Raw genomic sequence first — 24,279 nt, forward strand, 5'->3', positions numbered from 1 at the left:
CGCGGGGATCGGCCCGGGGGGCCGGGGGCGCGGGGCGGGCTGCTAGCGGGCGACCGTGGTCGGCGGCGCTGGCGGACAGCGAGCCGGCCCGAGAGGAGCGGGAGGGAGCCCGGGGCCGCCGCGCCTCGCCGCCGCCCGCCCGCCGCCGGGGTCCTCGCGCGGGCCGCTCTCGAGCCGGGGAGGAGGAGGGTGGGCTGGCGGAGCCGGTGGGCGCGCGGGGCCGGGCGGGGCGCGGCCAGAGGGCGAGCGGGGAGCCGGGGAGGACGCCCCGGGCTCCGGCCGCGCACCTCCCGGGCCCGGGGGAGGGGGCTGCCGAGAAGGGGACCACATTGTCCGGGCCCCTCCACGCCGGGACTGGGCTGTCATGGAGGAGGGAAGGGGGAGGAGCGAGGCCTACAGACCGCGGCCGCGGGGCGGCCGGCCGGAGACCTGCCTTTCACGCGCGCCGGGCTTCCATTCATTCATCCATCCGTCCGTCCTCCCGGCGTAAGCGCGCACGCCTCCGACGGCTCTGTAGGTTCTCCTGCTCTTCCGCGACGTGATCGCCTGGAAGATAGCCAACCAGCCCTAAGATCGGAGACAGAAACTTTTCAAGATGATCTTTGCTTAAATTAAGAAAAGGAAAATCGGCATGCAGGCGGCGGCGCGAGCCAGGGCTTGGGTGTGGAAATCACAGGATGGCTTTGTGGTCCAGGGGATCGAAATCTGAGCGCTTTTAATGAACCATCTCTTAGGCCCCCCAGCGTCGCTCTTTTTCCCCCCTCCCACACCACACTTCTTTTCCTCTCAGTGAAAGCGCTGTTTTAAAAATTGAAGCAAGATGCTCACAGAGAAGCACATTGGTAGTTACCCGGTAGGCATGAGGTGGTCTTTTTTTTTTTTTTTTTTTTGGTCATGGTTTCATGGTTTGGGTTTGCCAGCATCTGGCTCACTGGTCAAACATCCAGGGTTTTTTTGTTTGTTTGTTTGTTTTGTTTTTTTAAGGAATGTCGAATCTGTATGATAAAGTCTCAGGTGCATAAAGGCATAGACTAGCAACCAAAAACCTTTGGCATAGAAACATTTGCAGACCACCGTTGCCACCGCCTATAAACTGAAGAATTTTGATTAGCTTGCAAAATGGCCTTATCCTGTCGGAATTCAAGGCAGTGTGTTTGTTTTTGTCGTGATCCACTTGTTCTTTACTGGCATCGGTTTTTCTGGCAATTTCTATGTTTGCAAAACTGCCCCATATGTTGTTAGTGAAATTAACTGACCTACCAAGAGGGGGAAGCATTTAAATTTAACTTAAATTCTTTTGACAAGTTCTGGTGTCTATTTCTGATTGAATCCTACATCTTTCCCTACCAGTGCTAGAGGAAAATATTACAACAGGTAATAACAGGGGCAAAACTAAAAGGACTTAATCAATAAAACAGCAGTTCTATGACATTTCAGTTACATTTAAGTCTTGGATTAAAGCTCCGATATAGAGTCACTGGATTTTGTTCTGAGTCAGTACTTAGAGGTGCTGATATGTTTGGAAGGGGAACCAAGCGATATTTAGAATGTAGAGCTATGCAAAATGTGGCTGTACTTTGTTTCTTGTAAGCTCTTACGGATGCCTTAGTGGTGGCCCAGTTGATGTGGACAGTGTGTCTAAATCTAAGGACAAGAGGAGCCTGGAAACCTAAAATGTGTGAGGGTTAAAACTGGAATTGAAACTAATGGAAGATCGTATGCAAAATGGCACTGAGGTGGTTCTTTTTCCTTTTTACTGTTAGTATACCCTTGTGTCTAAGCTAGTCATAGGTATTCTTTTTAGTATTTCTATGATTTATTTTTGGAGCTGGGTGGTGGCTGCAGACACCCTTAATCCCAGCACTCAGAAGGCAGAGGCAGACCTCTGAGTTTGAGGACAGCCTGTTCTACAAAGTGAGTTCCAGGACAGCCACGGCTACACAGAGAAACCCTGTCTCAAGCAACAAACATTTGTTTTTGGTGTTTGATTTCAGCTCAGGGCCTGGTGCATACTAAGCTCATTCTAAATTACACTAGCACCTTTTCAGCTTTAAGTGGCTAATTTATTCTGCTAGTACTGCAGTTGAGGTACCGGGTTGAAGCTTGTAAAAATATTATTTGATCATTGATATTTCAATTGTGAGTTTCTTTGTTTTTGTTTTTCTAGTGTGCTTAACTGTAAGCAGTAAGGCCAGTGACTCTCAACCTGTACGTTTCGCGACCTTTCTGGGGTGGAATGACTCTTTAATGGGCTGCCTAAGACCATCCAAAAATACAGATATTTACATTATGATTCATAACAGCAAAATTACATTTATGAAGTAGTGATGAAATAACTTTATGATTGGGGATCAACACAACATGAGAAGCTGTATTAAAAGATTACAGCATTAAGAAGGCATTTTTTTTCTCCCCCAGTTATAACCTTTTATAAGCATTTGTCAGATTTGTGGAACTTGTATAAAATCAGTCATTTCCAGTTTGAATACTACATGGTTTTAAGAATTTGAGCTTAGTTATGTAAGTAATGGCTCACAGATATAAATGGAGAAGTTCAAAAGGGAGCGTTAAGGGAAGTGTATTGCTTTACAGGACCTGTGGACAAAGGCTACTCTCCTGTTAAGCTTGGAATTGTAGCAAGACAGTGTTTCTAGGTTTCTAGTGGCTCATTGTTTTTGTGTGTTTTTAGATAATTGTTTTTCTCTTTAGAGAATGCTTTCATTAGTTTTATAATTTCTTGTCTTTTTTTTTTTTTTTTTTTTTGTGTCATAGTGGCCAGCTTGGAACTTGTTTACATTAGGCTGGTTGACCTAAAACTTCAGGTTGGGGGGGGGTTGAGTTGTTCCTGCTTTCCCAGTGTTGGGATTTACAGGTGTACACCGCCACGCCTAGTCCAGATATTTCCTTTCTTTATATTTAGAAACCTGCTTTTAAAAGAAGACTTAAAAATACAGAGAAGCCAGCTGTAGTGGTACACACCTGTAATCTGAGCACTGGGAAGTAGAAGCAAGAGAGTTGTGAATTTGAACACAGCCTGGCCTACATGTCAAGACCTTGTCTCAAAGCAGAATAAAATCCAACAAAAAAAAGTCCAGTGAGATGGTTTCGGAGTGAAGGTGCTTGCTGCCAGGCTTGAGGGCCTGAGTTGGAGCCCTGGAACCCTCATCGTGCAAAGTTGTTCTCTGACCTATAGGTCCACACTAAGGCAAGCGCACACATAGAAAACTAAGTAAATAACTATGCATTTAAAAAGCTTTAAAGGGAGCTAGAGAGATGGCTCGGCAGTGAACACTGGTTGCTCTTCTAGAGGACCCCGGTTAAATTCCCAGCTCCTTCAGGGCAGCTCATAACTGAGCCCAGTTCCAGGGCATCCATTTTAACAGGAATGCATGTGGCGTTAGCATGCATTCAAACACATAAAAAAATAAAGCTTTAAAACAGGAAAAGAACTAAAAGTTACAGAATGTAAGGTATTTATCAACGAGAAACTACTGATTGGTAAGAAGACATGACATTTTTTTCTTAGTGAGGAGCCCATTTTAAAATGTTGGTTTACCATTAAACCAAATTTTGTCAAGGTGTTTATTCCAAATTTCACTTCACTTTATATTCTTAATCTGTATAACTATTTGACTTAGAGAAATTAAATATAAAAGTACAGCTTACACATCACAGTTAGATGAAATAATGTCAGATGAGTCAGGTTGGCTTAATCCGTACCGTATTGAGCAGAAAGTCCTGAGCAAATAACAATTGCATGAAACACTATTTCTAGAACAGGGTGGAACTTTCACAGGGGTCACCTAAGACCATGAGGAACTGTATTAAAGGGTCGCACCGTTGGGAAGGTTGCGAGCCATTGTGGAAGGTTAAGAGTATGAAGTTCAGCAGTGTCCAGTGTAGCAGGTACTGTATATATTCATTTCATGTAGTTCTGTTAGATTAGTGGAGGTGTTCTTACTAACAGATGAGGAAACCAAGGGATCAGAATGACTGACTTTAAGGTAGCCACATCCCAGAGTATGTGCTGGTAAACATCACATCACCGTGTATCTCCTGGGCATACAGGGTGACTTCAGAAAAGGAGCTTGAAGTTGACACAGACTTAAAGGATTTTGCTGAAGCTCTGAACTGAAAGTTGTGTGGACAGTGCTCATGTATGATCATGTTGAATCAAAGCATAGAATTCTAAGAAAATCGCTGCAGACAGCTAAGACCTCACGGAGTGCTGTAATTGCACGTCCTGCTGTGTACTTGTGTTGTGCTATCCGATACAACACAAACACCACAGAGAGATCTGCCCTGTGTTATTCAGGGAATAATGACAAGAATCATTTACATTTCCAGAATTTTTAAAAAAGAGTTACTTATTATGTATACAATGTTCTGTCTGCATGTGTGCCTGCAGGCCAGAAGAGGGCACCAGGTCTCACTATAGATGGTTATGAGCCACCATGTGGTTTTTGGGAATTGAACCTCAATCCTCTGGGAGAGCAGCCGGCTGTTAACTTCTGAGCCCATCTCTCCAGCCCTTGGAATGGTTTTTTATCTTGAATGTCTTCTGTTTGAAGTTTATTGAATTTGTTGATAACAAAAATCACAAAATGGACAGCTCATGGTATAATGGTCATGTTTTAGTACTTGTATTTCAAAGACAGCAAGTGACGGTTTCCCTTCTCATGCCTTTTGTTTGCCTCTTAGGATATTGTGCTAGTGGAAACAGTTTCAGTGAATTAAAAAAAAAAAAAAAAAAGTCCACAAACTGGCATTTACTTGTTTGTGGACTAAGTAATTTTAGTGAGAGGTTTGCCAGGATGAAGTGGTTATTTTGGTAAAGCTTTAGCCATAATGAATATTAACGTACATTAAAGCTTGTTACTGCAACATACTGTATAGAAATTAGCTGTTATAATCTTTCTTTGCCTTTTCAGTGACAGACCTTAGTGCCTTGTCTATGTATTATTAGTATTTTCATATGAATTCTTAAGGATCAGTAGTGTGCCACTGCAATGTTTATTTCAATCACAGAAGGCAAGAGTACCTGATTTCTTAATAGAAAGGTGAAAAGTACATATTTTTCTCATAGTTCAGATTAGGATTTTAGTAGGTAGAGACTTTATATTTTTGTGAATTTTATTCTGTCTTACCAAGGTTATGTAGTGCTAATTGAGTTAGGAGTCACACCCCAAAGCCAAGTCTCAAGCTTTATTGATAGACTGTTAAGGGGGGGAAACTCCACCAAAATTCAGCCAAAACTAAAATGTTCACCTCTCTACTTTTCAGCAAAACTTGTACATTAAGGATAAAGTTGATACTTAGGTCATTATTAAACATGAATAAGTTAATATAAAATCATTCCTCTGCAAGTCTATACCATGTGGTTTAGATGATAGGTTTATGAATTATACATATAATGCATATATTAGATATAGTCAGGTACATACCATGGATATATATTTTTCTTTTGAACTTGTATAGTCTATTTTTATCATTTTGTCTTTTAAACTCTAATGGTATTTAGCTTTCATAATTTTTTAAAATTACTAATCCATGTTCATTGTTCAAAATTCAAGTAAATTCCTTTAGCATTCTGATGAACTGTGGTTATATTCTCTAGATTTTTTTTTTCTCATTGTATTGTTGTGGATAGAATCCATCTCTATTTTTAAATGCATTGTATAAAATGCACATAGTTAAAGAAAAAATACCATTATTGCTGTATAAGATTGCTGTAAAATGTCTAGTACAGGGGAAAAGTCGGTTCTACCCATGTATTATATTGAGTGAATGTGAAACATGTTGAATACATTTGTTACAGGCTAAGTGCTGTCTTTTCATATCATTATTACTTTGGTTTTTATTTTATTTATTACTTGTGTGTGTCTGTGTGAATATATGTTATGTGTACGTGGGAAATCGGAAGGTGGTGGAATTAGGAGTTAGATGGTTGTGATCCACCCCCTGGGTGCTGGGATTGAACCCCAGTCCTCCACTCCAGCAAGCAGCCCCACCCACTTGTTTTCTTTTTTCATGACAGTTTTCTCTAGGTAGCCCTGGCTGCCCTGAAACTCTGCCTCTGATTCCGGAGTGCTGGGATTAAAGTCCTGCCGCACCACTGCCAGGCCTGTTACTTTCATTGAGACAAGGTCTCACTGTATCTCTGACTGACACAGAACTCAGACATCCACCTGCTTGAGCCACCCCTTGAGTGCTGAGATAAAGGCATGTGCTGCCCTGCCTGGCCTTTCTTTTATTATTGTGAAAAGTATCTCTTGCTATCCCCAGACATCTTGTAGAATCTAGACATTTATTTGCTTGTGTTTCTAGTGATATTTTATTACATTTACTTACTTAGGGGAATATGTGTGTTAAGGAGCTCATGTTAGAGGTTAGAGGGCTTGGTTTTCTCCACTATGTGTGTTTATGTTTTGTATTTGATTTAATTTTGAAAGTATAATTGGAAATGTCCATTTGGCTGAGGAAATTATTTAAATTTATCCTAAAGACACTTACCTTTGTTTAAAAATTTTAAAGACTCATTCAAGGTTGTTTGAAATTAGTATTGTTCGCTGAGCTAATGTTTAAATTAGCAGTTAAAATTCCAGATTTCGTACAGCGTTGTAAAGTGGAATATCAAACTGAGCCAGTTAATCCATTCTTTTCTGTAGAGATTTGCATGCTTACAATCCAGTACAGTGTTTTTGTTTTTAAGATTGATTTTTTTTTAATTTATTATATATACAGTGTTCTGCCAGCATGCCAGCAGAGGGCACCAGATCTCATCATAGATGGTTGTGAGCCACCATGTGGTTGCTGGGAATTGAGCTCAGCTCAGCACCTCTGGAAGAGCAACCAGGGCTTTTAACCTCTGAGCCATCTCTTTCAGCCCCCAGTACAGTATTTTTAATAAATGTTAGCTAGCCATGTGCATGTGACATTTTTGCATAGTACTTATTGTGAAAGTTTTATTACATATATTTATTACATACTTATTACATATAGTTTTAAATTACTTCTGTTCTGATCAACATTTAGACTGTTTCTAACTATTAGTGATTTCAAACATTGCCATGATGAGTAACTTCCTATATATGAGGTTTTATGTAAAGTAGGTGTTTAATATCAAATTGAAAAGTTAAAAATAGTCAAATGGACTGTATTGGTTGTGACCTACAATTACTTAGCTCTCTCTTCTTTAGGAAGTATAACATTTAAAATGGAAATGAAGGGCCAGAGAGATGGGTTGGTGCTCAAGAGCTCTTGCTGTTTTGTAGAGAACTAGGTTTGGTTCCAAGCACCCACAATGGCAGCTCACAACCCTGTTGTGACTCATGCTAGGGGATCCAACTTCTGGCCGCCACAGGCACCAGACACTCATGCAGTATACAGATGTGTAGGCAAAGCATTTAAGCACATTAAAAAGTGGAAATTGCATATGTGTGTTTGTGTGTATGTATATGCTTATACATAATTATGTAATACAGGTGTACATATATGATTTAGAGTAATAAGCTGGAACCTACGTACCCATAACTAAGGAAATTAACTATTTTTATTCCATTGTGATACGCTTTTCAAAGAAAAGCCTTTAATGTATTTTATTTTCATTTATGTGTATGTGTGTTTGGGGGGGGGGTGCCAGAGGAGGCCAGAAAAAGGCATTGGATCCCCTGGAGCTGGACTTACAGGTAGTTGTGAGCCACAATGTGGTACTGGAGTGAACCCGGGTCCTCTGGAAGAGCAGCCAATGCTCCTAACTCCTGAACCATCTCTCCAGCCTTAAAGTCTTACTCTTTGCCAACCTACTATTCTGACTTGTGACCATTGTTCCCATTTTTTTTCTTACTGGATTATTATTTTTTAATTAAAATTTTTATGCAATGTTTTGATCATGTTTTCTCCACTTCTGCCTCCTCTCAGATTCTTAAAAAACTCCCACTAAAATGAAAATCAAAACAAAGATACCTAAACAAAACAAAAAATTAAAAAACAAAACAAAAATACCACTGTTTTATGTTGGCCAGCTGCTCCTGGGTATGGGGCCTGTGCTGGAGTGTAGTTGAGGTTGTGTTTCTATGTGTGTACATATATATCCCCAACATTCAGTTGGAGAAAGCCATTGCCATTGGGTATCAATTGCAGATAGCTTCTTGGTTAGTGGTAGGAGCCAAAGTTCACTTCTGCTCAGTGCTGGGACCCTGTCGAGCTTGAACCTGTATCTAGTTGCATGCTGCCACATTCTTTGTATGGAGTGTCTTCACCTCTGGCTCTTACAGTCTTTCTGCCTCTTCCACATAGATCCCTGAGCCTTTAATGAAGACATCCCATTTAGGACTCTGCAGATTGTCCATTTTTAAGTCTCTATTAATTGTCATCTACACAAGAAGAAGCTTCTCTGGTGTGGGTTAAGTAAGGTACTGATAGCACACAGAGAACACATACCTTCCAGTACACTGATGCTAGTCAGTAGGGCTGAGGCTTTTAGCTAGACTTTGTGCAGTACCTTCAGTGTTGTTTTCAGTGATAGAGTACCATCTGGTTGTGGAGAGTAACCTGTAGCCTTGGCAGTAGCTTGTGGTGTTTGGGGTTGAGGTGGGGTGACTGTAGGATTCCTTTGGCCAATGGCTCATCAAGATGTCTAGTTTGGACATTGTCTCCCTATTTTATTATGCCTTTCCTTTGTAGGGTTTTGAGACAGGGTTTTTCTGTATAACCCTGGCTATACAGGAATTCACTTTGTGGATCAGGCTGGCCTCAAACTCAGAGATCAACTTACTTTTGCCTCCCAAGTGCCAGGATTAAAGATGTACACAACCACTGTCCAGCCTCTTATTTTTAAAAATAGTTTATTATTTATACAGTGTCCTGCCTGCACGTGTGCTTGCATGCCAAAAGAGGGCACCAGATCTCACTACAGATAGTTTTCACTCTGTGGCTAGGAGTTGAACTCAACCTTTGGAAGAACAGCCAGTGTTCCTCTGAGCCATCTCTCCAGCTCCTCTTATTATTTTTTTTAATGGTAACGTCCGTATTACGTGTCTTTCTGCTTTTACTAATACTAATGAAATGGAGATTGAATCTAGGGAACTTGTTGAATAGGCAAGTGGTCTACCACTAAGTTCGGTTTTTATTTTGAAACAGGATCTGCGATGCCTCAGGCTGGCCTTGAACTTTCTCTTTAGCCTAGGCAGGACTTGGATTTGACATCATTTTTCAGCTCTGGAATTATAGGCCTATAACACTGGGCATGACTTATTGTCTAGCTTTGGGCAGGGGGCTCTTAACCTACATGGTGTCTAAGAAAAGATGCTGCTGCTATTGTTGGGTAGAAGTTGTGGGAAAAAGAATAATTTGAGTATAGTTGAGCTTGTAGTTTGACTTCGGCTTGTGGAATTTGTAGCTTAGGTCCTCCTGGAGAAACCAGTAGGTAAAAATGGGAGCATATCCTGAGGAGCTAAGAACCTACTATTTGTCTTATGGGCCAGATAGAGAGTCTTCAGTAATAGAGAGTAGTCTGTAGGAGTGGGCCTTCGTACTTACCTTGTTTTAAAATTACATTAGAGCCGTGTTGTTTTAGTCTAAATGTGCAGGCCAGATGGACAGAAAGAAAAGCTTCATTGATGTGGTCAATACGAGTAATGTATAAACTAGGATCTGGGCCAGGGAGACCACAAAGTTTGTGTGTTTGAGTTTTATTTTTATAATTTCACCCTGCTGTTACCTGAACCCAGGGCTTTTCAGGTGCTAAGCAAGTGCTCTGCCATTGAACTGGTAGTTTGTGCTTATTAGATAAGGTTACTGTGTAATGGGCATGTTAGCGTTATATCACGTTCTTGTCACTTTCACCTAAATCACATGCTTCTTTCTGTTAACTAATGCACTGTGTTCTTGGTTCCCTTCCTTCTGACTGTGAGTTGCACCAGTCTCTCTGCTATGCCCCATTGTAGATCAGCATCTCCATTGTTCTTTTGTTTTGTTTTGTTTTGTTTTAAGAAAAAGTACATGAGCTGGGGGAGGTGGGAGTCATTTTCTTCAGTGGTGTAGCCACTGAGATTTCCTGCACTCCAGCAATTAACCCCTGTGCCCATGGTCATGAAAACGATTTAAATTAAACTCGGTGGGTCACGAAACATTACACAAAAAATGGAGGGAAACTTGGGAAGAACAGTTTGTTCAATGGTAGTGGGAGATAAGAGAGGGCAGTGGGGGTGAACTATTAGAGAATACGTGAGTAAATAAGTGGTGGAAATTAAGTGGTTTTTGAGACCTTTGTAACCAAGCAGTATTATGCCTGCAGTTTGACATTTCTTGAGAGACTTGAAGCCATTCTGTTGTAGCAGTTCATAAGTCTTCATTCAGTTACTCCAATGGCTTATTTTCAGCTTGTCCCTAATAGGGTCTTTTCATCCGTTGTGCTGGTGTCTCCTAAACCTTAAAAAAAAAATTATAATTCCATTTGTTTATGGTTGCCAAATACTGGTATTTTCCCTTGTAATTTTTAAACTAATTGACTGTTCTATTATACTACTGTTGGTAGTAGCCAGCAACATTGCCGTGGCAGACTTTGTAGTGGCTTCAGAAAGTTCTCTGGGATAACTTTCTTATGAAGAGTTACTCTTCTACGTGGTGGTTTGACTAAAGTTTGATAAAGACTATGCCCTTTATCTTGGTCAGTGGTGTTCTTAACTGTTTCTTGCCTTGACACCACAAACTTGTGTTTTAATTTACTTTGTTTTGGATACAGATCCAGGGGGCAGAACAGACCAACTTCACCACCAGTGTACTTCAGAAACAGGACTTTGCTTGCTTTACCTGGATGGCATGGTAGAGGTGGCTGGAATCTGATAAGCTGAGAGATTCGGGGCAGCTAAAGAAAGTTACACTTTGGCTGCCTCCAAGCTGCTGGGGGAAGGCTGGGATTTTTTAATATGACAGTTCAAACCGTCACTTCTGACAAGTCTTATTAGTATTCATACATTATTTTTTTCCCTCTTATTTTCTTTAGAGTTTGGATTGCTTAGGCTAATTTTTTTTTGGGGGGGGGGAGTTCATGTATTTCCTACATAGTCTCTTAGATTATTTATTTATTATTTGTTTTGAGATAGGGTTTTTCTGTGTAGCCTTGGCTGTCCTGGACTCGATTTGTGACCAAGGTTGCCTCAAACTCACAGAGTTCTGCCTGCCTGTGACACCACACCCAATTTAGATCTTAATTTTAGCTCCTCTTTTTTTTTTTTTTTTTTTGTCTTTTGAATGTTCTTTTCTTTCTTTTTGTTTTTCAAGACAGGGTTTCTCTGTGTAGTACTGGCTGCCCTGGAACTTGTTCTGTAGACTTGGCTGGCCTCGAACTCAGAGATCCTCTTGCCTCTCCTTCTGGAGTGCTGGGATTAAATGTGTACACTGCCACCACCACCAAACTGAATGTTTTTTTTTTTTTTTCTTATAGCTTCCCTGTAATTGTTTTATGTGCATGTGAAATAAAAATTTTGTGTGTGTGTGTGTGTAGAGTGTGATGGGGAGGAGAGAACACAACACTTTTTTTTTTCTTGTTTCTTCTAAGAATATTTTTTGAACTCCGGACAGCAGTTTCAGTAGCTTGAGGTAGCAGAGGGAATTGAGGTATCTAGCTTCTTTAATCAATTTTCCTTGAGTTTATCCCTCTTTACTGCGGTTCTTAAGGTGTTGTCAGCTTGATGCATTGATCCAGTTTCCACTTGTCCATCTGCATTCTTGTCTCTTTCTGCTCTTTCATACTAGTGTATTCTGATTGCTTTGTGCTATAGTTTTAATAAGTAAGTGTGTGTGTGTGTGTGTGTGTGTGTGTGTGTGTGTGTGTGTGTCAGTGTCAGTCTAGGGATGTGAACGTGAGTGCAGAGACCAGAAGAGAGTGGATCCTCTGAAGATGGAATTACAGGTTGTTATGAACACCCCACAGGGGTGCTGGGTACCAAACTTCAGTCCTTTGGAAGATAGCCAAGTGCACTTCATTGCTGAGCCATCTCTTCAACATTGTGAACTTTAAATATATAGGGATAATGCACACAGAGATAGCACATTGCCTGACAGTAACTACTTAACACTAATGAGGTAAAAATTTTCAGGGTGCTGATCATGTTGGCTCATACTTGTAATTCCAGCATTCCAGAGGCTGAGGTGGGTTGTCACAGTGAGGCCCTGTCTCAAACAAGAAGCAACAACAAAAAGTGAAAACCCATAGTTTTCATGAGAAGTGAAGTTCTCATTTTCAGAATCATAAAGTGTCTTTTCTCTGGTTTTCACCTTATTCTTTGTTTGATATAGGGCCTTCACCATGTTGGAATGTTGAGTTTGTGACTTAGCTGTGCAGCTCTGTTTGCTGTAGTAGTGTTTCTTTTTTAATATGGCATTTGAAGCAAGGGGGAATGCAGGGACACTGCAGCCAGGTTACCAGTCATGCTTTGTCCATTAGTTACTATAGTGGTATTGAACTTGCTTATCTCCTCAGTTTCCTCAGGAAGGGAAGTGTTGGCATTAGAGTCATTTGAGTGTGATGATTATGTGGGTAGTTATTTCCAAATCAGTCACCAGCCCGAAGTTTTTTTTTTGTTTTGTTTTGTTTTTCATGTATGCACACTTAGCGTGTCCGTGTTTTTTTGCTGGGAAGGGCTGATGCAAGAATTGAGAGTAGACAGAAGCTGTTGGTTGTAATTTAGAGAGCATGGTCTGCACAGGTTCAGCCACTTCTCCTGTGATAAGTTACTGAAAATGAGTGCTAATAATTCAGCTCTAGTTTAAATTTATTTTTCTTTATGGCAGAATTGAAAGGACTAGCCAGACCACCCCGGAGTTTGGAAATCTTATTGGATATGCCTCATTTACTCTCATCTGCTGGCTTTCCCAAATTCATAGCACCTGAAACTACTGATGATTAATTGTAGTTGTCAGCTGTCCCTCACTTGCCTGCCAGACTGTTGGAGTATTACTAAAATCTCTCTTTATTTTGCAATTAAAGAAATTAATACTTACAGGGAGTCTTAGTCACCTAAATCCCTGCTCTAAAGAAGTTTCACCCTCCTAATTAAAATTTGAAGGAGTTGTCAAATAGGGACTGAAACTAGATTCAGTATAGACTCCTACACACACACCAGTTTGTAGAAGTTCTTCCTAGTCCATCAGAAATTAGTAGATCTGGGATTGCATTTGTTATCAGAGGGAAAACTAGTAGTTAAGGCAGAGGCTGGGACATGAAAGCTGTTCTTTGAATCATTGCTTGAAAGCACAGGTGATAGGTGAGTCACACCTACAAGTGTATTTCTTTCTCTAGCTCTTTTGAGCTTTAACTTAGTGCGTGACTTCAGTACCCATTATATTTCCAATTAATAAGTGATCAGCTCCATATTATAATTTATCGAGGCAAACAATACAAAAATGAGGCCAAAGGTATTAAAGCTTCAGGACAGAAAAGAGTAGGAGTGTCACAGAAGAGTGGCTTCACAATGTTGGATCTCGCTGCTGTGTGTGTGTGTGTGGGGGGGTGTTAAAGTGATTCCTTGTACTGGCTGGCTACCCAAAATATTAAGTAGATGTGATGCAGAGAAGAGAAGCGAGCAGTATTAATTTTCAAAATCATAACATACCCGGAATACTCTTCATTCATGCAGTATGCTTCACATACTTACAGAATGGAAGTATCTGAATGGAAAGCCCTGAAACTGCAGTTACTTTTTGTTTCTTTTCCCTCCCTCCCTCCCTCCCTTCCTTTCTTCCTTTCTTTTTTAATGTAAAAGAAGGGGAGAAGGGGCTAGAAAGATGGGTTTGTGGTTAAGGGCCTGAACTGTTCCTCCAGGGTACTTGAGTTCAGTTCCCAGCATCCACATTGGTACCATTTGAAACACCAGTTCCAGGAGGGATCCAGTGTCTTTGACTTTGTTAGGTACCTGCCTTCATGTGCATATAATCCACATGTGTACATATAATGTAATTTAAAATATAAATTTATGTTTTAAAGGGTTAAAGTTTGTAATTGTGGGGAATGCAAGGTCCATAATAGAAATTCCTATACTTTTACTCCCTGGTAGAACATACATAGTCATTGTGGATTGACATTGAAAGAAGCTTTTCATCTATTGATTCATCTACTCAACAGCACTGAATCCTCTCAGATAAGTGCTGCAATGCCCATTTTCTGATGAGGAAAATGAGGCACAGGAAAAATGTTACAAACCCAAAATTACCCAACATGAATGGCAGAGCTGGGGCTTCAGTGTGGATAACATAGCTATAGATAGGAAATGAGCCCAGTGTATCCCACATAGTAGTGAAAAACCTGTGTAGCTGATCGAAGTCAGACTTGGTCCAGCACATGTTAACCTGGCACTTGTATGGTAGAGGCTGGAGGATCAGGAATTGAAGCTCATCTTTGCTCTACTACCTAGTGTTTTGGGGGCCACCTTAGGCTACAAGAGACCTTGCCTCCAAAAAAAGGTTGTACTGCTTGTAAAAATGATACATACTGTGAAAAATGCATGTAATTGATTTCAATAGATAGATAATTACTCAAGTACTGTGAATGTTCCCTCCCAAATGTTTATTTTACATGTCAGTAGCTTAACTTCCCTGTAGACCATCACAAATACATAGACCAGCAGTATAGTGTGTGGGTCATACTTGTTACGGATTCAAATTTGTGTTAGTATCAGGAGAGCCATGTCCTAATCTGAGGGATTTTATACATTTCAAATGAAGATGAGGAGTTTGGTGATCTTTCCTAAAATGAAAGAGAAAGGACCAGTTATTTGTGGTGTGAAGATAGTAGACACAAAGAAGTGGCTTTGAGGGCTAATATTCATTTCCAGAAGAGATTATTTAAATGGATTTTTGCATTGCACTTTGATGACAGATTTGAATATTTAAAACCTTACGTACCAGGTTTTAAGCATACCAGGATTTGGGGTACTGACATAAAATTGATGTGATCAAAGTCAGAAGAATTTAAAATTGCATCGCATGTTTTAGAGAAAACAGCACAAACATGGGGTAGACTCAGGAAACACTTAGACATATAATATTAGGACTGTGACACATTGGTCATATTAGCTTGTTGATGTGCTAGTTTTTACAGAATATTGAAAGGCTTAGTTTCTCACATTTGTCTTTCTCTTGCTTGGCTCTTTCCTTCCTTTTCAACTTTCCATTGTTGCTACTGCAGCTTACTAAGCCTGAGATCCCTAAAACACAATACTGAACCTTTTATTTGACCCATAAAAACTCAGCTGATCTAAAACTAAGTTTACTCTTTTGCACTTTAATTGACTTGTATTTTTCTCTTCCCTTACTTGCCGTGAGTATTTAATCTCTTTGACCTGGTAGTTAGTGGCATCCACTGCTACACAATGAGGTGTACTTTTACATCTGAGGCCTTTGTAGTCTCTGCAGCACATGGTCCAAACTCTTCAGTTTCATAAGCCACCCCCACTTTCAGGTACTTTGGTTATGGTCTTCTGGATAAACACAGCACCATCCTATGGTTTTACTCTTTGTTAAAGTCTGCCCTTGGTGAAATGAACTTGTATAAATACACTGTGGCCTTTCAAGGACTGGCTGTCTGTTAGGTTAAAAATGTGTTAGATTATTTTGAGAGAAGCCCTCTATTAAGTTCGCTTTCATTTTTTTTTTTTTTTAATTTTATGTGCATTGGGTGTTTTACCTGCATGTGTCTGGGTGAGGATGTTGCGTCCCCTAGAACTGGAGGTACAGACAGTTGTGAGTCATATGGGTGCTAGGAATTGAGCCCAGGTCTTTGGGAAGAGCAGCCAATGCTGTTAACCACGGAGCCATCTCTTCAGCCCTGTAACATATACTCCACTTAAAAAAAAAACAAAAAAAAACTTTTTTTATGATTAACTTTTTAAATTTTGTGTGCATTGTTGTTTTGCCTGTATGTGTTTCTTTGTGAGGGTGTTGGATCCCCTGGAACTGGAGTTACAGATGGTTGTGAGCTGCCAAGGAGGTGCTGGGATTGAATCCGGGCCCTCTAGAAGAACAGCCAGAGCAGTGCTCTTTACTACTGAGCCATCTCTGCAGCCTTGGCTACATTTGTATTTGAGGCAGGGTTTCACAGAATTGCACAGACTGATCTCAGAATGGCTAGGCAGTTTAGGCCAGCTTGAAACATTGAGTCTTGCTTTAGCCTCCCACATCTTTCAATTACAGCTGTGAGCCACCATACCCATTTTAAGAAGTTTGTTTTTAAACATTATAAATGTAATGTAGTTCTACCATCTGCTGTGTGTAGGAAGCAACCTTAAAAATAAGTTTGTATTTAGCTGCATGTTGTGGTATATGATTTTAAACCCAACACTCAGGGTGCAGAAGTAGGCAGATCTCCTGCCATCCCAGCCTGGGCTGCATAGTAAGACCCTGTCTCAAAAAAATAAAATTAAGGGCTGGAAAGATGGTTCTGTCATGAGCATTGGCTGCTCTTCTGGAATACCTTGCTTTGGTTTAGAGCACCCACACTACCACCTGTAATTCTAGTTCTAGGGGATCTGATACCTTCTAGCTTCTGTTGCTGTTGCACACATAGACTGCACATACATACGTGTAGGTAAAACACTCATACATATAAAATAAGTCTAAAAACTTTAAATTAGATAACTTTATCTCAGTGCTAATTGTAGTTAAGTCTTTGCTGTTATCTGAATTTTCTTTAGACTTACAATCTCTTGACTGTTAGTCACTTAAAATTTTTTTACCATGTAATATTTAATTGATCAGTTGATAGTTGAGCTTAACACAGAGGCTCAAGATTGTTATCCTGTCTGAAGAGCACAGTTTTATTTTTGGAGGCAGTTAGTCTATAGATAAATGTCTTTACACCAACATTCGTTTTTAGTATTTCTTAACACTAAAACCTTGTTCATAATGCCATGATTTTTATACATAGGATACACGTTTCCTCTGGTTTTATCTGAAAGCTGAAAGACCTTCTGGTTGTATGGATTCAATTTCCCTAACACTGAGTCTCTGATGCTTTGACCGTTCTCTGGTAGCCTGCCCAGAGTCACGCTATGAACATGCCACTCTTAAGAGTCACTGTAGAACCAAGGATCTGGACATAGCTTTTTGTGGGTCACTTTTCTGCCACTCGTTTTGTTGTGTACACTGTTATACAAGGTCCACAGGCCACTATTCCCCTTTTCGTAATCCAGTGAAATTCCCACTGTTTGTCTGAACAGCCTTGTTTATTTACGCTAGTCTGGGAGGAAATGGTGTTCAGTAATTATGGTCTGTTTGAAGACTTCAGTTGGCTAATGAAAAACTGATAAGAATGATTGGTTTTGTTTGTTAAGGAGTTGAATACATGTAAATTTTAGAGCCTTCATTATTCTACATAAATACTTAAATTTACTCCGTTACTAAATTCATAATTTGTGGTTAAGTACCATGGCCACTGGTAGTTCAGTTGTAAGCAAAATTATACATAGTTGATGCTGAGTGATTTCTCTATGTATTTTTTTTGTTTATTTCTTTGTATGTGTGTGTGTGAAATGTGGATGTCAAGAAAGCTTGCAGGAGCCAGTTGTGGGTTCTACCATGTAGATACTCGGGTTGACAGACTTGGTAGCAAACACCTTTACCTGCCAAGCTATCTGACTGGCCTTTTTTTACCTATTTTTAAAATGGTGTTTATTTTTTTATTTTGTGTGTGCCCACCCCTGTCTATCTCATACGCAAAGCTAGCTGGCCTCACAAGCTTTTGGGTGGTCCTTCTGTGTCTGTCTCTTGTTTCTCATCTCATAGAAATACTAGACTCAAAAGATGCTTGCCACCATATCTGGCTTTTTGTGTGGATTCCAATGATAGAACTCAGGGCATCAGGTTTGGGTTAGTAGTATCTGGCCCGGAATAATTTTTATGAACTCAGAGAATAAAGTCTCTGTACATGTTGAAGGCTGATTAAAAAAAAAAAAAGGTATTCTTTAAATTTAGTGTTGTTTCTAGTTTGAGGTCTTTTAGAGCATACATGTCTTTTCATAAAGCAGTTAGTTGGTTTGAGAGTATAATGCAAGTGTTTTACACACACAAGGTCTTGGGTTTGATGACTGGCGCTGAAGATATTTAAATTAAATAAAAATATTAGAAATGGAAGCTGAGAGATAGCTGAACAGTTAAAAGCACTGGCTGCTGCTCTTGCAGAGAACCCTGGTTCAGTTCCCAGCACTCACTTGGCTGACAGTAACAGCCTGTTCTTGTCCTCTGGTAAGCATTGCATTCATACGTGAAACAATAAATCTTTTTAAAGGTTTTTTTTAAATCTGTTAACCAAATATTACTTACACAATATGCATATGTGTTCTAACATTTGTCTTAGCTTCTAATGCCTTTCTTTGGCTGTTTGTTAAGATCAGTTTATAGCAGGCTGAGGAAACAGCAAGGGGCAAAGTGCTAAATACTCTAAAGGATTCCCAGGCTCCTTTTTCGTAGTGTAGGTGACAGTGTTAATTATGCCTTGCCTAAAAGAAGAACAAAATCCAAGTCATTGTCCACCTTCTTTCATTATTGACTGTTGACTGTTCCAAAGAGCTGTTCTTTCAGGTAATGATGCTGACATGAAGTTATTAAGGACCTCTGTATTGATGGTTTGATCACTTTGAAAACTGCTTTTTTATTGATTTTCATCATTTCCATGTAGTTGTTATGCTTGCCAAGATAGAGCTTTAAGCCTCTCTCCCTCTCCCTCAGTAACAGAGTGCTTTATTTTTCTGTGGACCTGGGACTTGAAAACACAGCTCCATGCGTGCTATACATATGTTGTACCGTTGATCTATGTCTTCAACCCTTTTAACATAAGTTAAGAAAGTTGATCATTAAATTTTATGCATAATCTTTGATGATATAAAAATGTGTAGGTGATGTACATTTTATAAAAGTCACTTTTAAATTTGAGAAACTCTTGCAGTGAGGAAATGGTTCTCCTAGAGGTTGCTGTAGTCTATCTTACTACATCAACTACTTTCATTTGATCAGATTTGTTTGTGGTATTTCCATCATGGTTATATTAAAAAACTTAAAATCCTACTTTATATTATTTTCCACTAGGAAACCACCCCTACCACTAATCCCCCACCTGCCGAAGAGGAGAAAACAGAATCTAATCAGGAGGTTGCTAACCCAGAGCACTATATTAAACACCCTCTACAGAACAGGTAAAGCTGTCTGAATCAAGTTTTTTCTGACTTAGATAATAAGGATGTGGTGAACAAGATAGGTTTAAAGAGAAAAGTTAGGCATGACTGGTTTTAGGTATGCCCAGATATCAGCCCACAGAGGACATTTGTTAAGGAGTGCCTCTGAAGGATATAGTTATAAACACAGGACAGAGTGGGGCTGTGGGAACCAGGAACATGGCTTACTCAAGTTTCACATTCTCCATTGGGTTGGACAATTAAAATAACTGTTGACTTCAGCGAAGGTTTTAGTATAGTGTAGGTGAAGGAATGAGAGGTTGGAGCATTTGAAAAGAGTAGAGGACATATAGAAAGCAAGAATGAGCTGGGCAATGAAGTCAGACTGAGATAGTAGAGAAAGGGGTATTTGAAGGCCAGAAGAGGTTGGTTGCATTGAGGCAGATTAGGAGAAGAGAGGAGCTGAGAAGTTAAGTTTTCATATTCAAAAGTGTAACAGGTAGTTCATTATAAGGTTTTCTCTAGCTTCACCCTTATGTCCCAGTCTAGTCTGTTTCTGGCTTTACTATTTTTTCAGAATATGTAATGAAAATTACTTTTACTTCATTGAAAACTGATTGTGGAAAGAAAATGGAAGCTGGAAATATATGTGAACCTGGAGAAAAGTAAACCGGAACTGACTTCTGAGGGTCTAGTTTCTTTTTGGTTTTTATATATATATATATATATATATTCCTGAGTTTTCTTGAAAGCCTGCAGGCCTATTTATAATGTATTGTCATATTTTTGTCCTTCGTTATATTGTAGACACACTAAAATGTTAATAAAAATGTAGCTGATACAGTTGTTTCATAGGAAAGACTGGTTCATTGTTTCCCTGAGGAACATAATTAAATTCATATGATAGTGAAGATTGTCATACTGTCCCTGAGTGATCTTTCCTTAATAAAGAGTCTTACAAGTAAAATGGAGGGCGGGGTCCTGGAGAGATGGCTCAGTGGTTAAGAACATTGGCTGTTCTTTCAGAGGACTCGATTTCAATTCCCAACACCTACATGGCAGCCTAAAACTGTCTGTAACTCTGGTTTCAGGGGCTATGACACTCTCACATGGACATACATCCAGGCAAAACACCAATACAAGGCCTTCCCAGTCTATAAAGCAAGTCCCAGGCCAGGGAGGGCTACGCTGTTGCATGGGACTCATGAGACTCAAAATCATATTTTACAAAACCCAGGCCATATAGCTAGGCATCCCACCTTCTATTTCCTGCCTCAGACATAGGCCATCAGATTTATTATTGACAGATAAAGTTTCCATACAGACAACAAGATATTGTCTCAACACTACATAATGAGAAGCTGTTCCAAAAAAAAAAAAAAAAACATATAAACAAATAATTAATATAAAAAAAAAAGAACTGAGTAAAATAGTTGAGAACTGGGTGTGTGGCTCAACAGTGGAGCTTTTGCCTCAAGTGCAAGTCCCTGGGGTCGGCCCTCATTTTTATAAAAACAGACCAATAAATAAAAGGGTTCAACATAAGTTTCATATAATTCAAAGTGACAGCATAGCCCCAGAATCCTTAAGTTTGTTTTTGCCCTTTCATGGTATTTCATGAATCCTGATTCTGCGGGTTGGAGCTCAGTGTTTACAAGCACTGGCTGTTGTTGCAGAATACCTGGGTTTGCTCCACAGCACCCACATGGTGGCTCACAAACTGCTAGTAACTTTGGTTTCAAGGGATCCAATCCCACCTTCTAGCCTTCATGGTCTAACTCTAACTTTTAGTTGTTTGAACACAATTATTAGTTTTACTGTCATTATAGAGGGAAGTAATCCAGCACACTTTTATTACTCAAAAGAAATGTGAGATTATGGGAAAGTATGAACTCAGTCCTCATGAGATCTCTTAAGAGATTTCAATTTCTCCATAAATTCTAATCTTTTTATAAAGTGTACCCCATTTGGGAAAATACTATAGTAAGTACTATAGTACTTTATAGTTGAGTTTTGGTACTTGAATCATTATTGATCTACCCCTAACAATTACAAGATCTATTGGGGACAGTGTATAAGTCGACATGTTTTGCTTTCTCAAGGACTGTTTTGCCTTGTCTCCCCTTGGTTAAAGTTGATGTGTATTGTCCCAGAGCTTTTGTCTGCCCATGTGCACATAAATTATTGCTGGCCAGATAATACCAGTCTGAATTGAAAAATAGATTTTCTTCCTAAGTATGCATTTCTTTTAAGTTGAAAAACATTTTCATATTCTTTTGATCACTGGCGCTTTTTTTCTGAGGACAGTCCATTTTGTGTTTTACCTCTATCTTTTTCTTTGGGGATTCAAGTTGACATCCAGCCATTTGGATACTAGTGATGTTACATCAGTAAATGAAGTTCCATTTTACATTTATCAGGCTCTCTGGAATTATATAGGATTGGATTTGAAAGGATTGTAATATTTATGTAGGCAAATATCACTTTCCCCATGGCTTCTGGATTTCCTGTGAATCTTAGAACAACTTTACCGTGTGGTAATTTTTTAAAATAAAATCTTGTAATGATTATATCATTCTGTTTTAATAATTTCTCAAATGTTTGATCTGTGACCCCTTTTTACTTTATGTATACAGTGTGTTGCTGCCAGGTGTACCATGAGCATGGTGGCCATAAGGTTTAAAACCCTTGGAATTGGAGTTAAACACACTGGTGGGCACTGCCACATGTGTGCTGGGCCCCAACTGTAGTTCTTCCTCTGCAGGGGCTGTTAACTCTGAGCTGTCTAGATCTCCAGCCCCTCCTCTTAAATTCTTTGTTTTTGTTGTTTTCTTGAGACAGGGTTTTTCTGTGTAGCCCTAGATGTCCTGGAACTCACTTTGTAGATCAGGCTGGCCTCCAATTCACAGAGAAACACCTGCCTCTGCCTTCCAAGTGCTGGGGTCAAAGGTATGTGCCACCCAGGTTTCTTAAAACTCCTAAAATAGTACTAAGGATTTATGTGTTGCTTAACTATATTCATATAGTCATGCCAAAACACAGCATTAGAATCCATTGGCCTTTCTTACACTTGGAACAGGCCTTTTACTTGTATGTGGTTCTTGTAGTATGATTTATTGGTTGCTTTGAGAGTATCCAGATAATTATGCAGATCTTAGAAATGTTGACAGATTTCATTTAGAGCATCAAAAATAACATCTCTGAAATAATGTTTTGTGCAGGTTGTCAGGTTTACTGCAACAATTGCAAGCTTTCTATAATTATAGTTTTTATCCTGAATACTTAAAATTTTAAGTAATAGGCTTCCCCCTTCCCCAAAATTTATGTAGTTTATCAGTTTTTCAAGTGAAACTGGAAAAATGGCTCATTTATATCACCATTTCAAATAGTTATCTAAGCTCTGTATTTTGTGAAACAGGGGACATGTTTCATATGTAGAAAAAGTAAAGGACACATAAACAGGAATCTAGTGAGAAAGATGCTTATACTGTAGCCCAACATGACTTGGCACTCAGTAGCTTAGCCCAGGCTTCCCTTTCTCCCGCAGCCCAGAGTTTTGGAATCTCAGGTTTGAGCCACCACATCACAGCTGAGATTATAGTTTTGTAGAACTACTACTTCACACAGTATAAACAACGCTCTGAGTGGTTGTATCATACAGGGAAGAATCCTGCTCAGAACAGGTGCAAGTGCTTCCCCAAAATATTTTCTGAGGTTGTAAAACTTGAGGATGCAAAACCTAAGGACACCAAGAGCTGACTATTGCATTTCAGTCGGAAACTATAGTATATAAAAGTTCTATAAACTGTATATTAGGACTACATCCTTTGTGTAGAAGTGTGTAAATATGTGGAGGTTTTTCTGTCCCACAGCACAAATACCAGGTCACAGGGCAAACCAAAGCTGGCTCTTTTACATGGGTTCCAGTTGTCCAAACTCAAAGTCACCAGGCTCCCACTGCAAAGTGCTTTTTCCTCCTGTGTTATTTCCTTGGTACTAGTTTTGTCTTTTAAACAAAAAGTAGTTTATTAAACGGGTTGTCAGCACCACTTTGTCCAATCCTGGCACCACTTTTGACCTTTCCAAATCTGACTACCTTGAGTACCTCATGTCAGTAGAACCATAGATGGGGAGGAGGGGTCATATAGCCCCGTGTTCTTTCCTAGACTTCGTCCTTGTTATACTGAGGACAATTTTTTCTTCAAGTCTGATTTTTCATTGTATGTCAGTACTACGTTTTACATCACTTTCCTGCTCTTGAACACAACTACTTTTTGAATGGTAAATAATTCTGCTATGAATATGGCTAAATAGCTATTTTTATATGCTGGCTTTTTATTTTTAGGTGGGCACTCTGGTTTTTTAAAAATGATAAAAGCAAAACTTGGCAAGCAAACCTTCGATTGATCTCTAAGTTTGATACTGTTGAAGACTTTTGGGCGTAAGTAACTTTATTTTAAAATATTTATACATTTTTAATTTGTATATATTTTTTCCTCTTCACAAATGTTTGAATTGGTGATTATGCTTTACTTTACATTGCTTAGTATATACAAACAGCAAAAAAAGAAACAGGTTTATTATAGTCAGCCTTTAGTTTTGATTATCCTCTATGCCTCATCTTCCTATGATAATCCTCTTTTATTGTCCTAGAATTTTTGATGACTTTTTTGGAACTCTTTCCCTGTGTAGTCACCTAGATAGATTTGTGACATAACTGGGTACTGGAGAGCCTTAATAAAATAAACATTCCCATTTTCTCTCTCTCTCTCTCTCTCTCTCTCTCTCTCTCTCTCTGTGTGTGTGTGTGTGTGGTACAAAGAGGTTTATTGAGTCGTGAGGGCAGAGAGACAGACAGTGGGAGAGCATAGGAGTGAGAAAGGAGATAGGGTGAGGTGCCCCAGTAGAGAGAAGTCAGAGTATTAAATATTCCCATTTCTGCAAACGGTTTTTAGTACAATCTTTGGAATTCCCCTGCTCAGGATATCAAAAGCTGAAGTGGTTAAAATTCAGAGGAATGTCAGGAGAATAATGGTATCTTTGATGTTAGTTCATTGATTTTTATTGCAATTTGTGAAAGTAATTGAAATTTTTTTTTTTTTTTTTTTTTTTT

The 24,279-nt window shown here is 39.5% G+C and overlaps 1 protein-coding gene across 1 annotated transcript in view; it reads left to right on the forward strand.

Moving 5' to 3' along the window:
• The window catches only part of Eif4e (eukaryotic translation initiation factor 4E), a 33,710-nt gene that overhangs the window by 790 nt on the left and 8,641 nt on the right, over window positions 1-24,279 (forward strand). The window contains exons 2-3 of the mRNA XM_055628227.1: window positions 19,081-19,187; window positions 23,512-23,607. Coding sequence (XP_055484202.1) covers window positions 19,081-19,187; window positions 23,512-23,607 — 203 coding nt within the window. The remainder of the gene's footprint in view (window positions 1-19,080; window positions 19,188-23,511; window positions 23,608-24,279) is intronic.

This window comes from Psammomys obesus, unplaced genomic scaffold (assembly GCF_907164565.1).
Source record: "Psammomys obesus unplaced genomic scaffold, mPsaObe1.curated_primary_1811, whole genome shotgun sequence".
Lineage (NCBI taxonomy): Eukaryota > Metazoa > Chordata > Mammalia > Rodentia > Muridae > Psammomys > Psammomys obesus.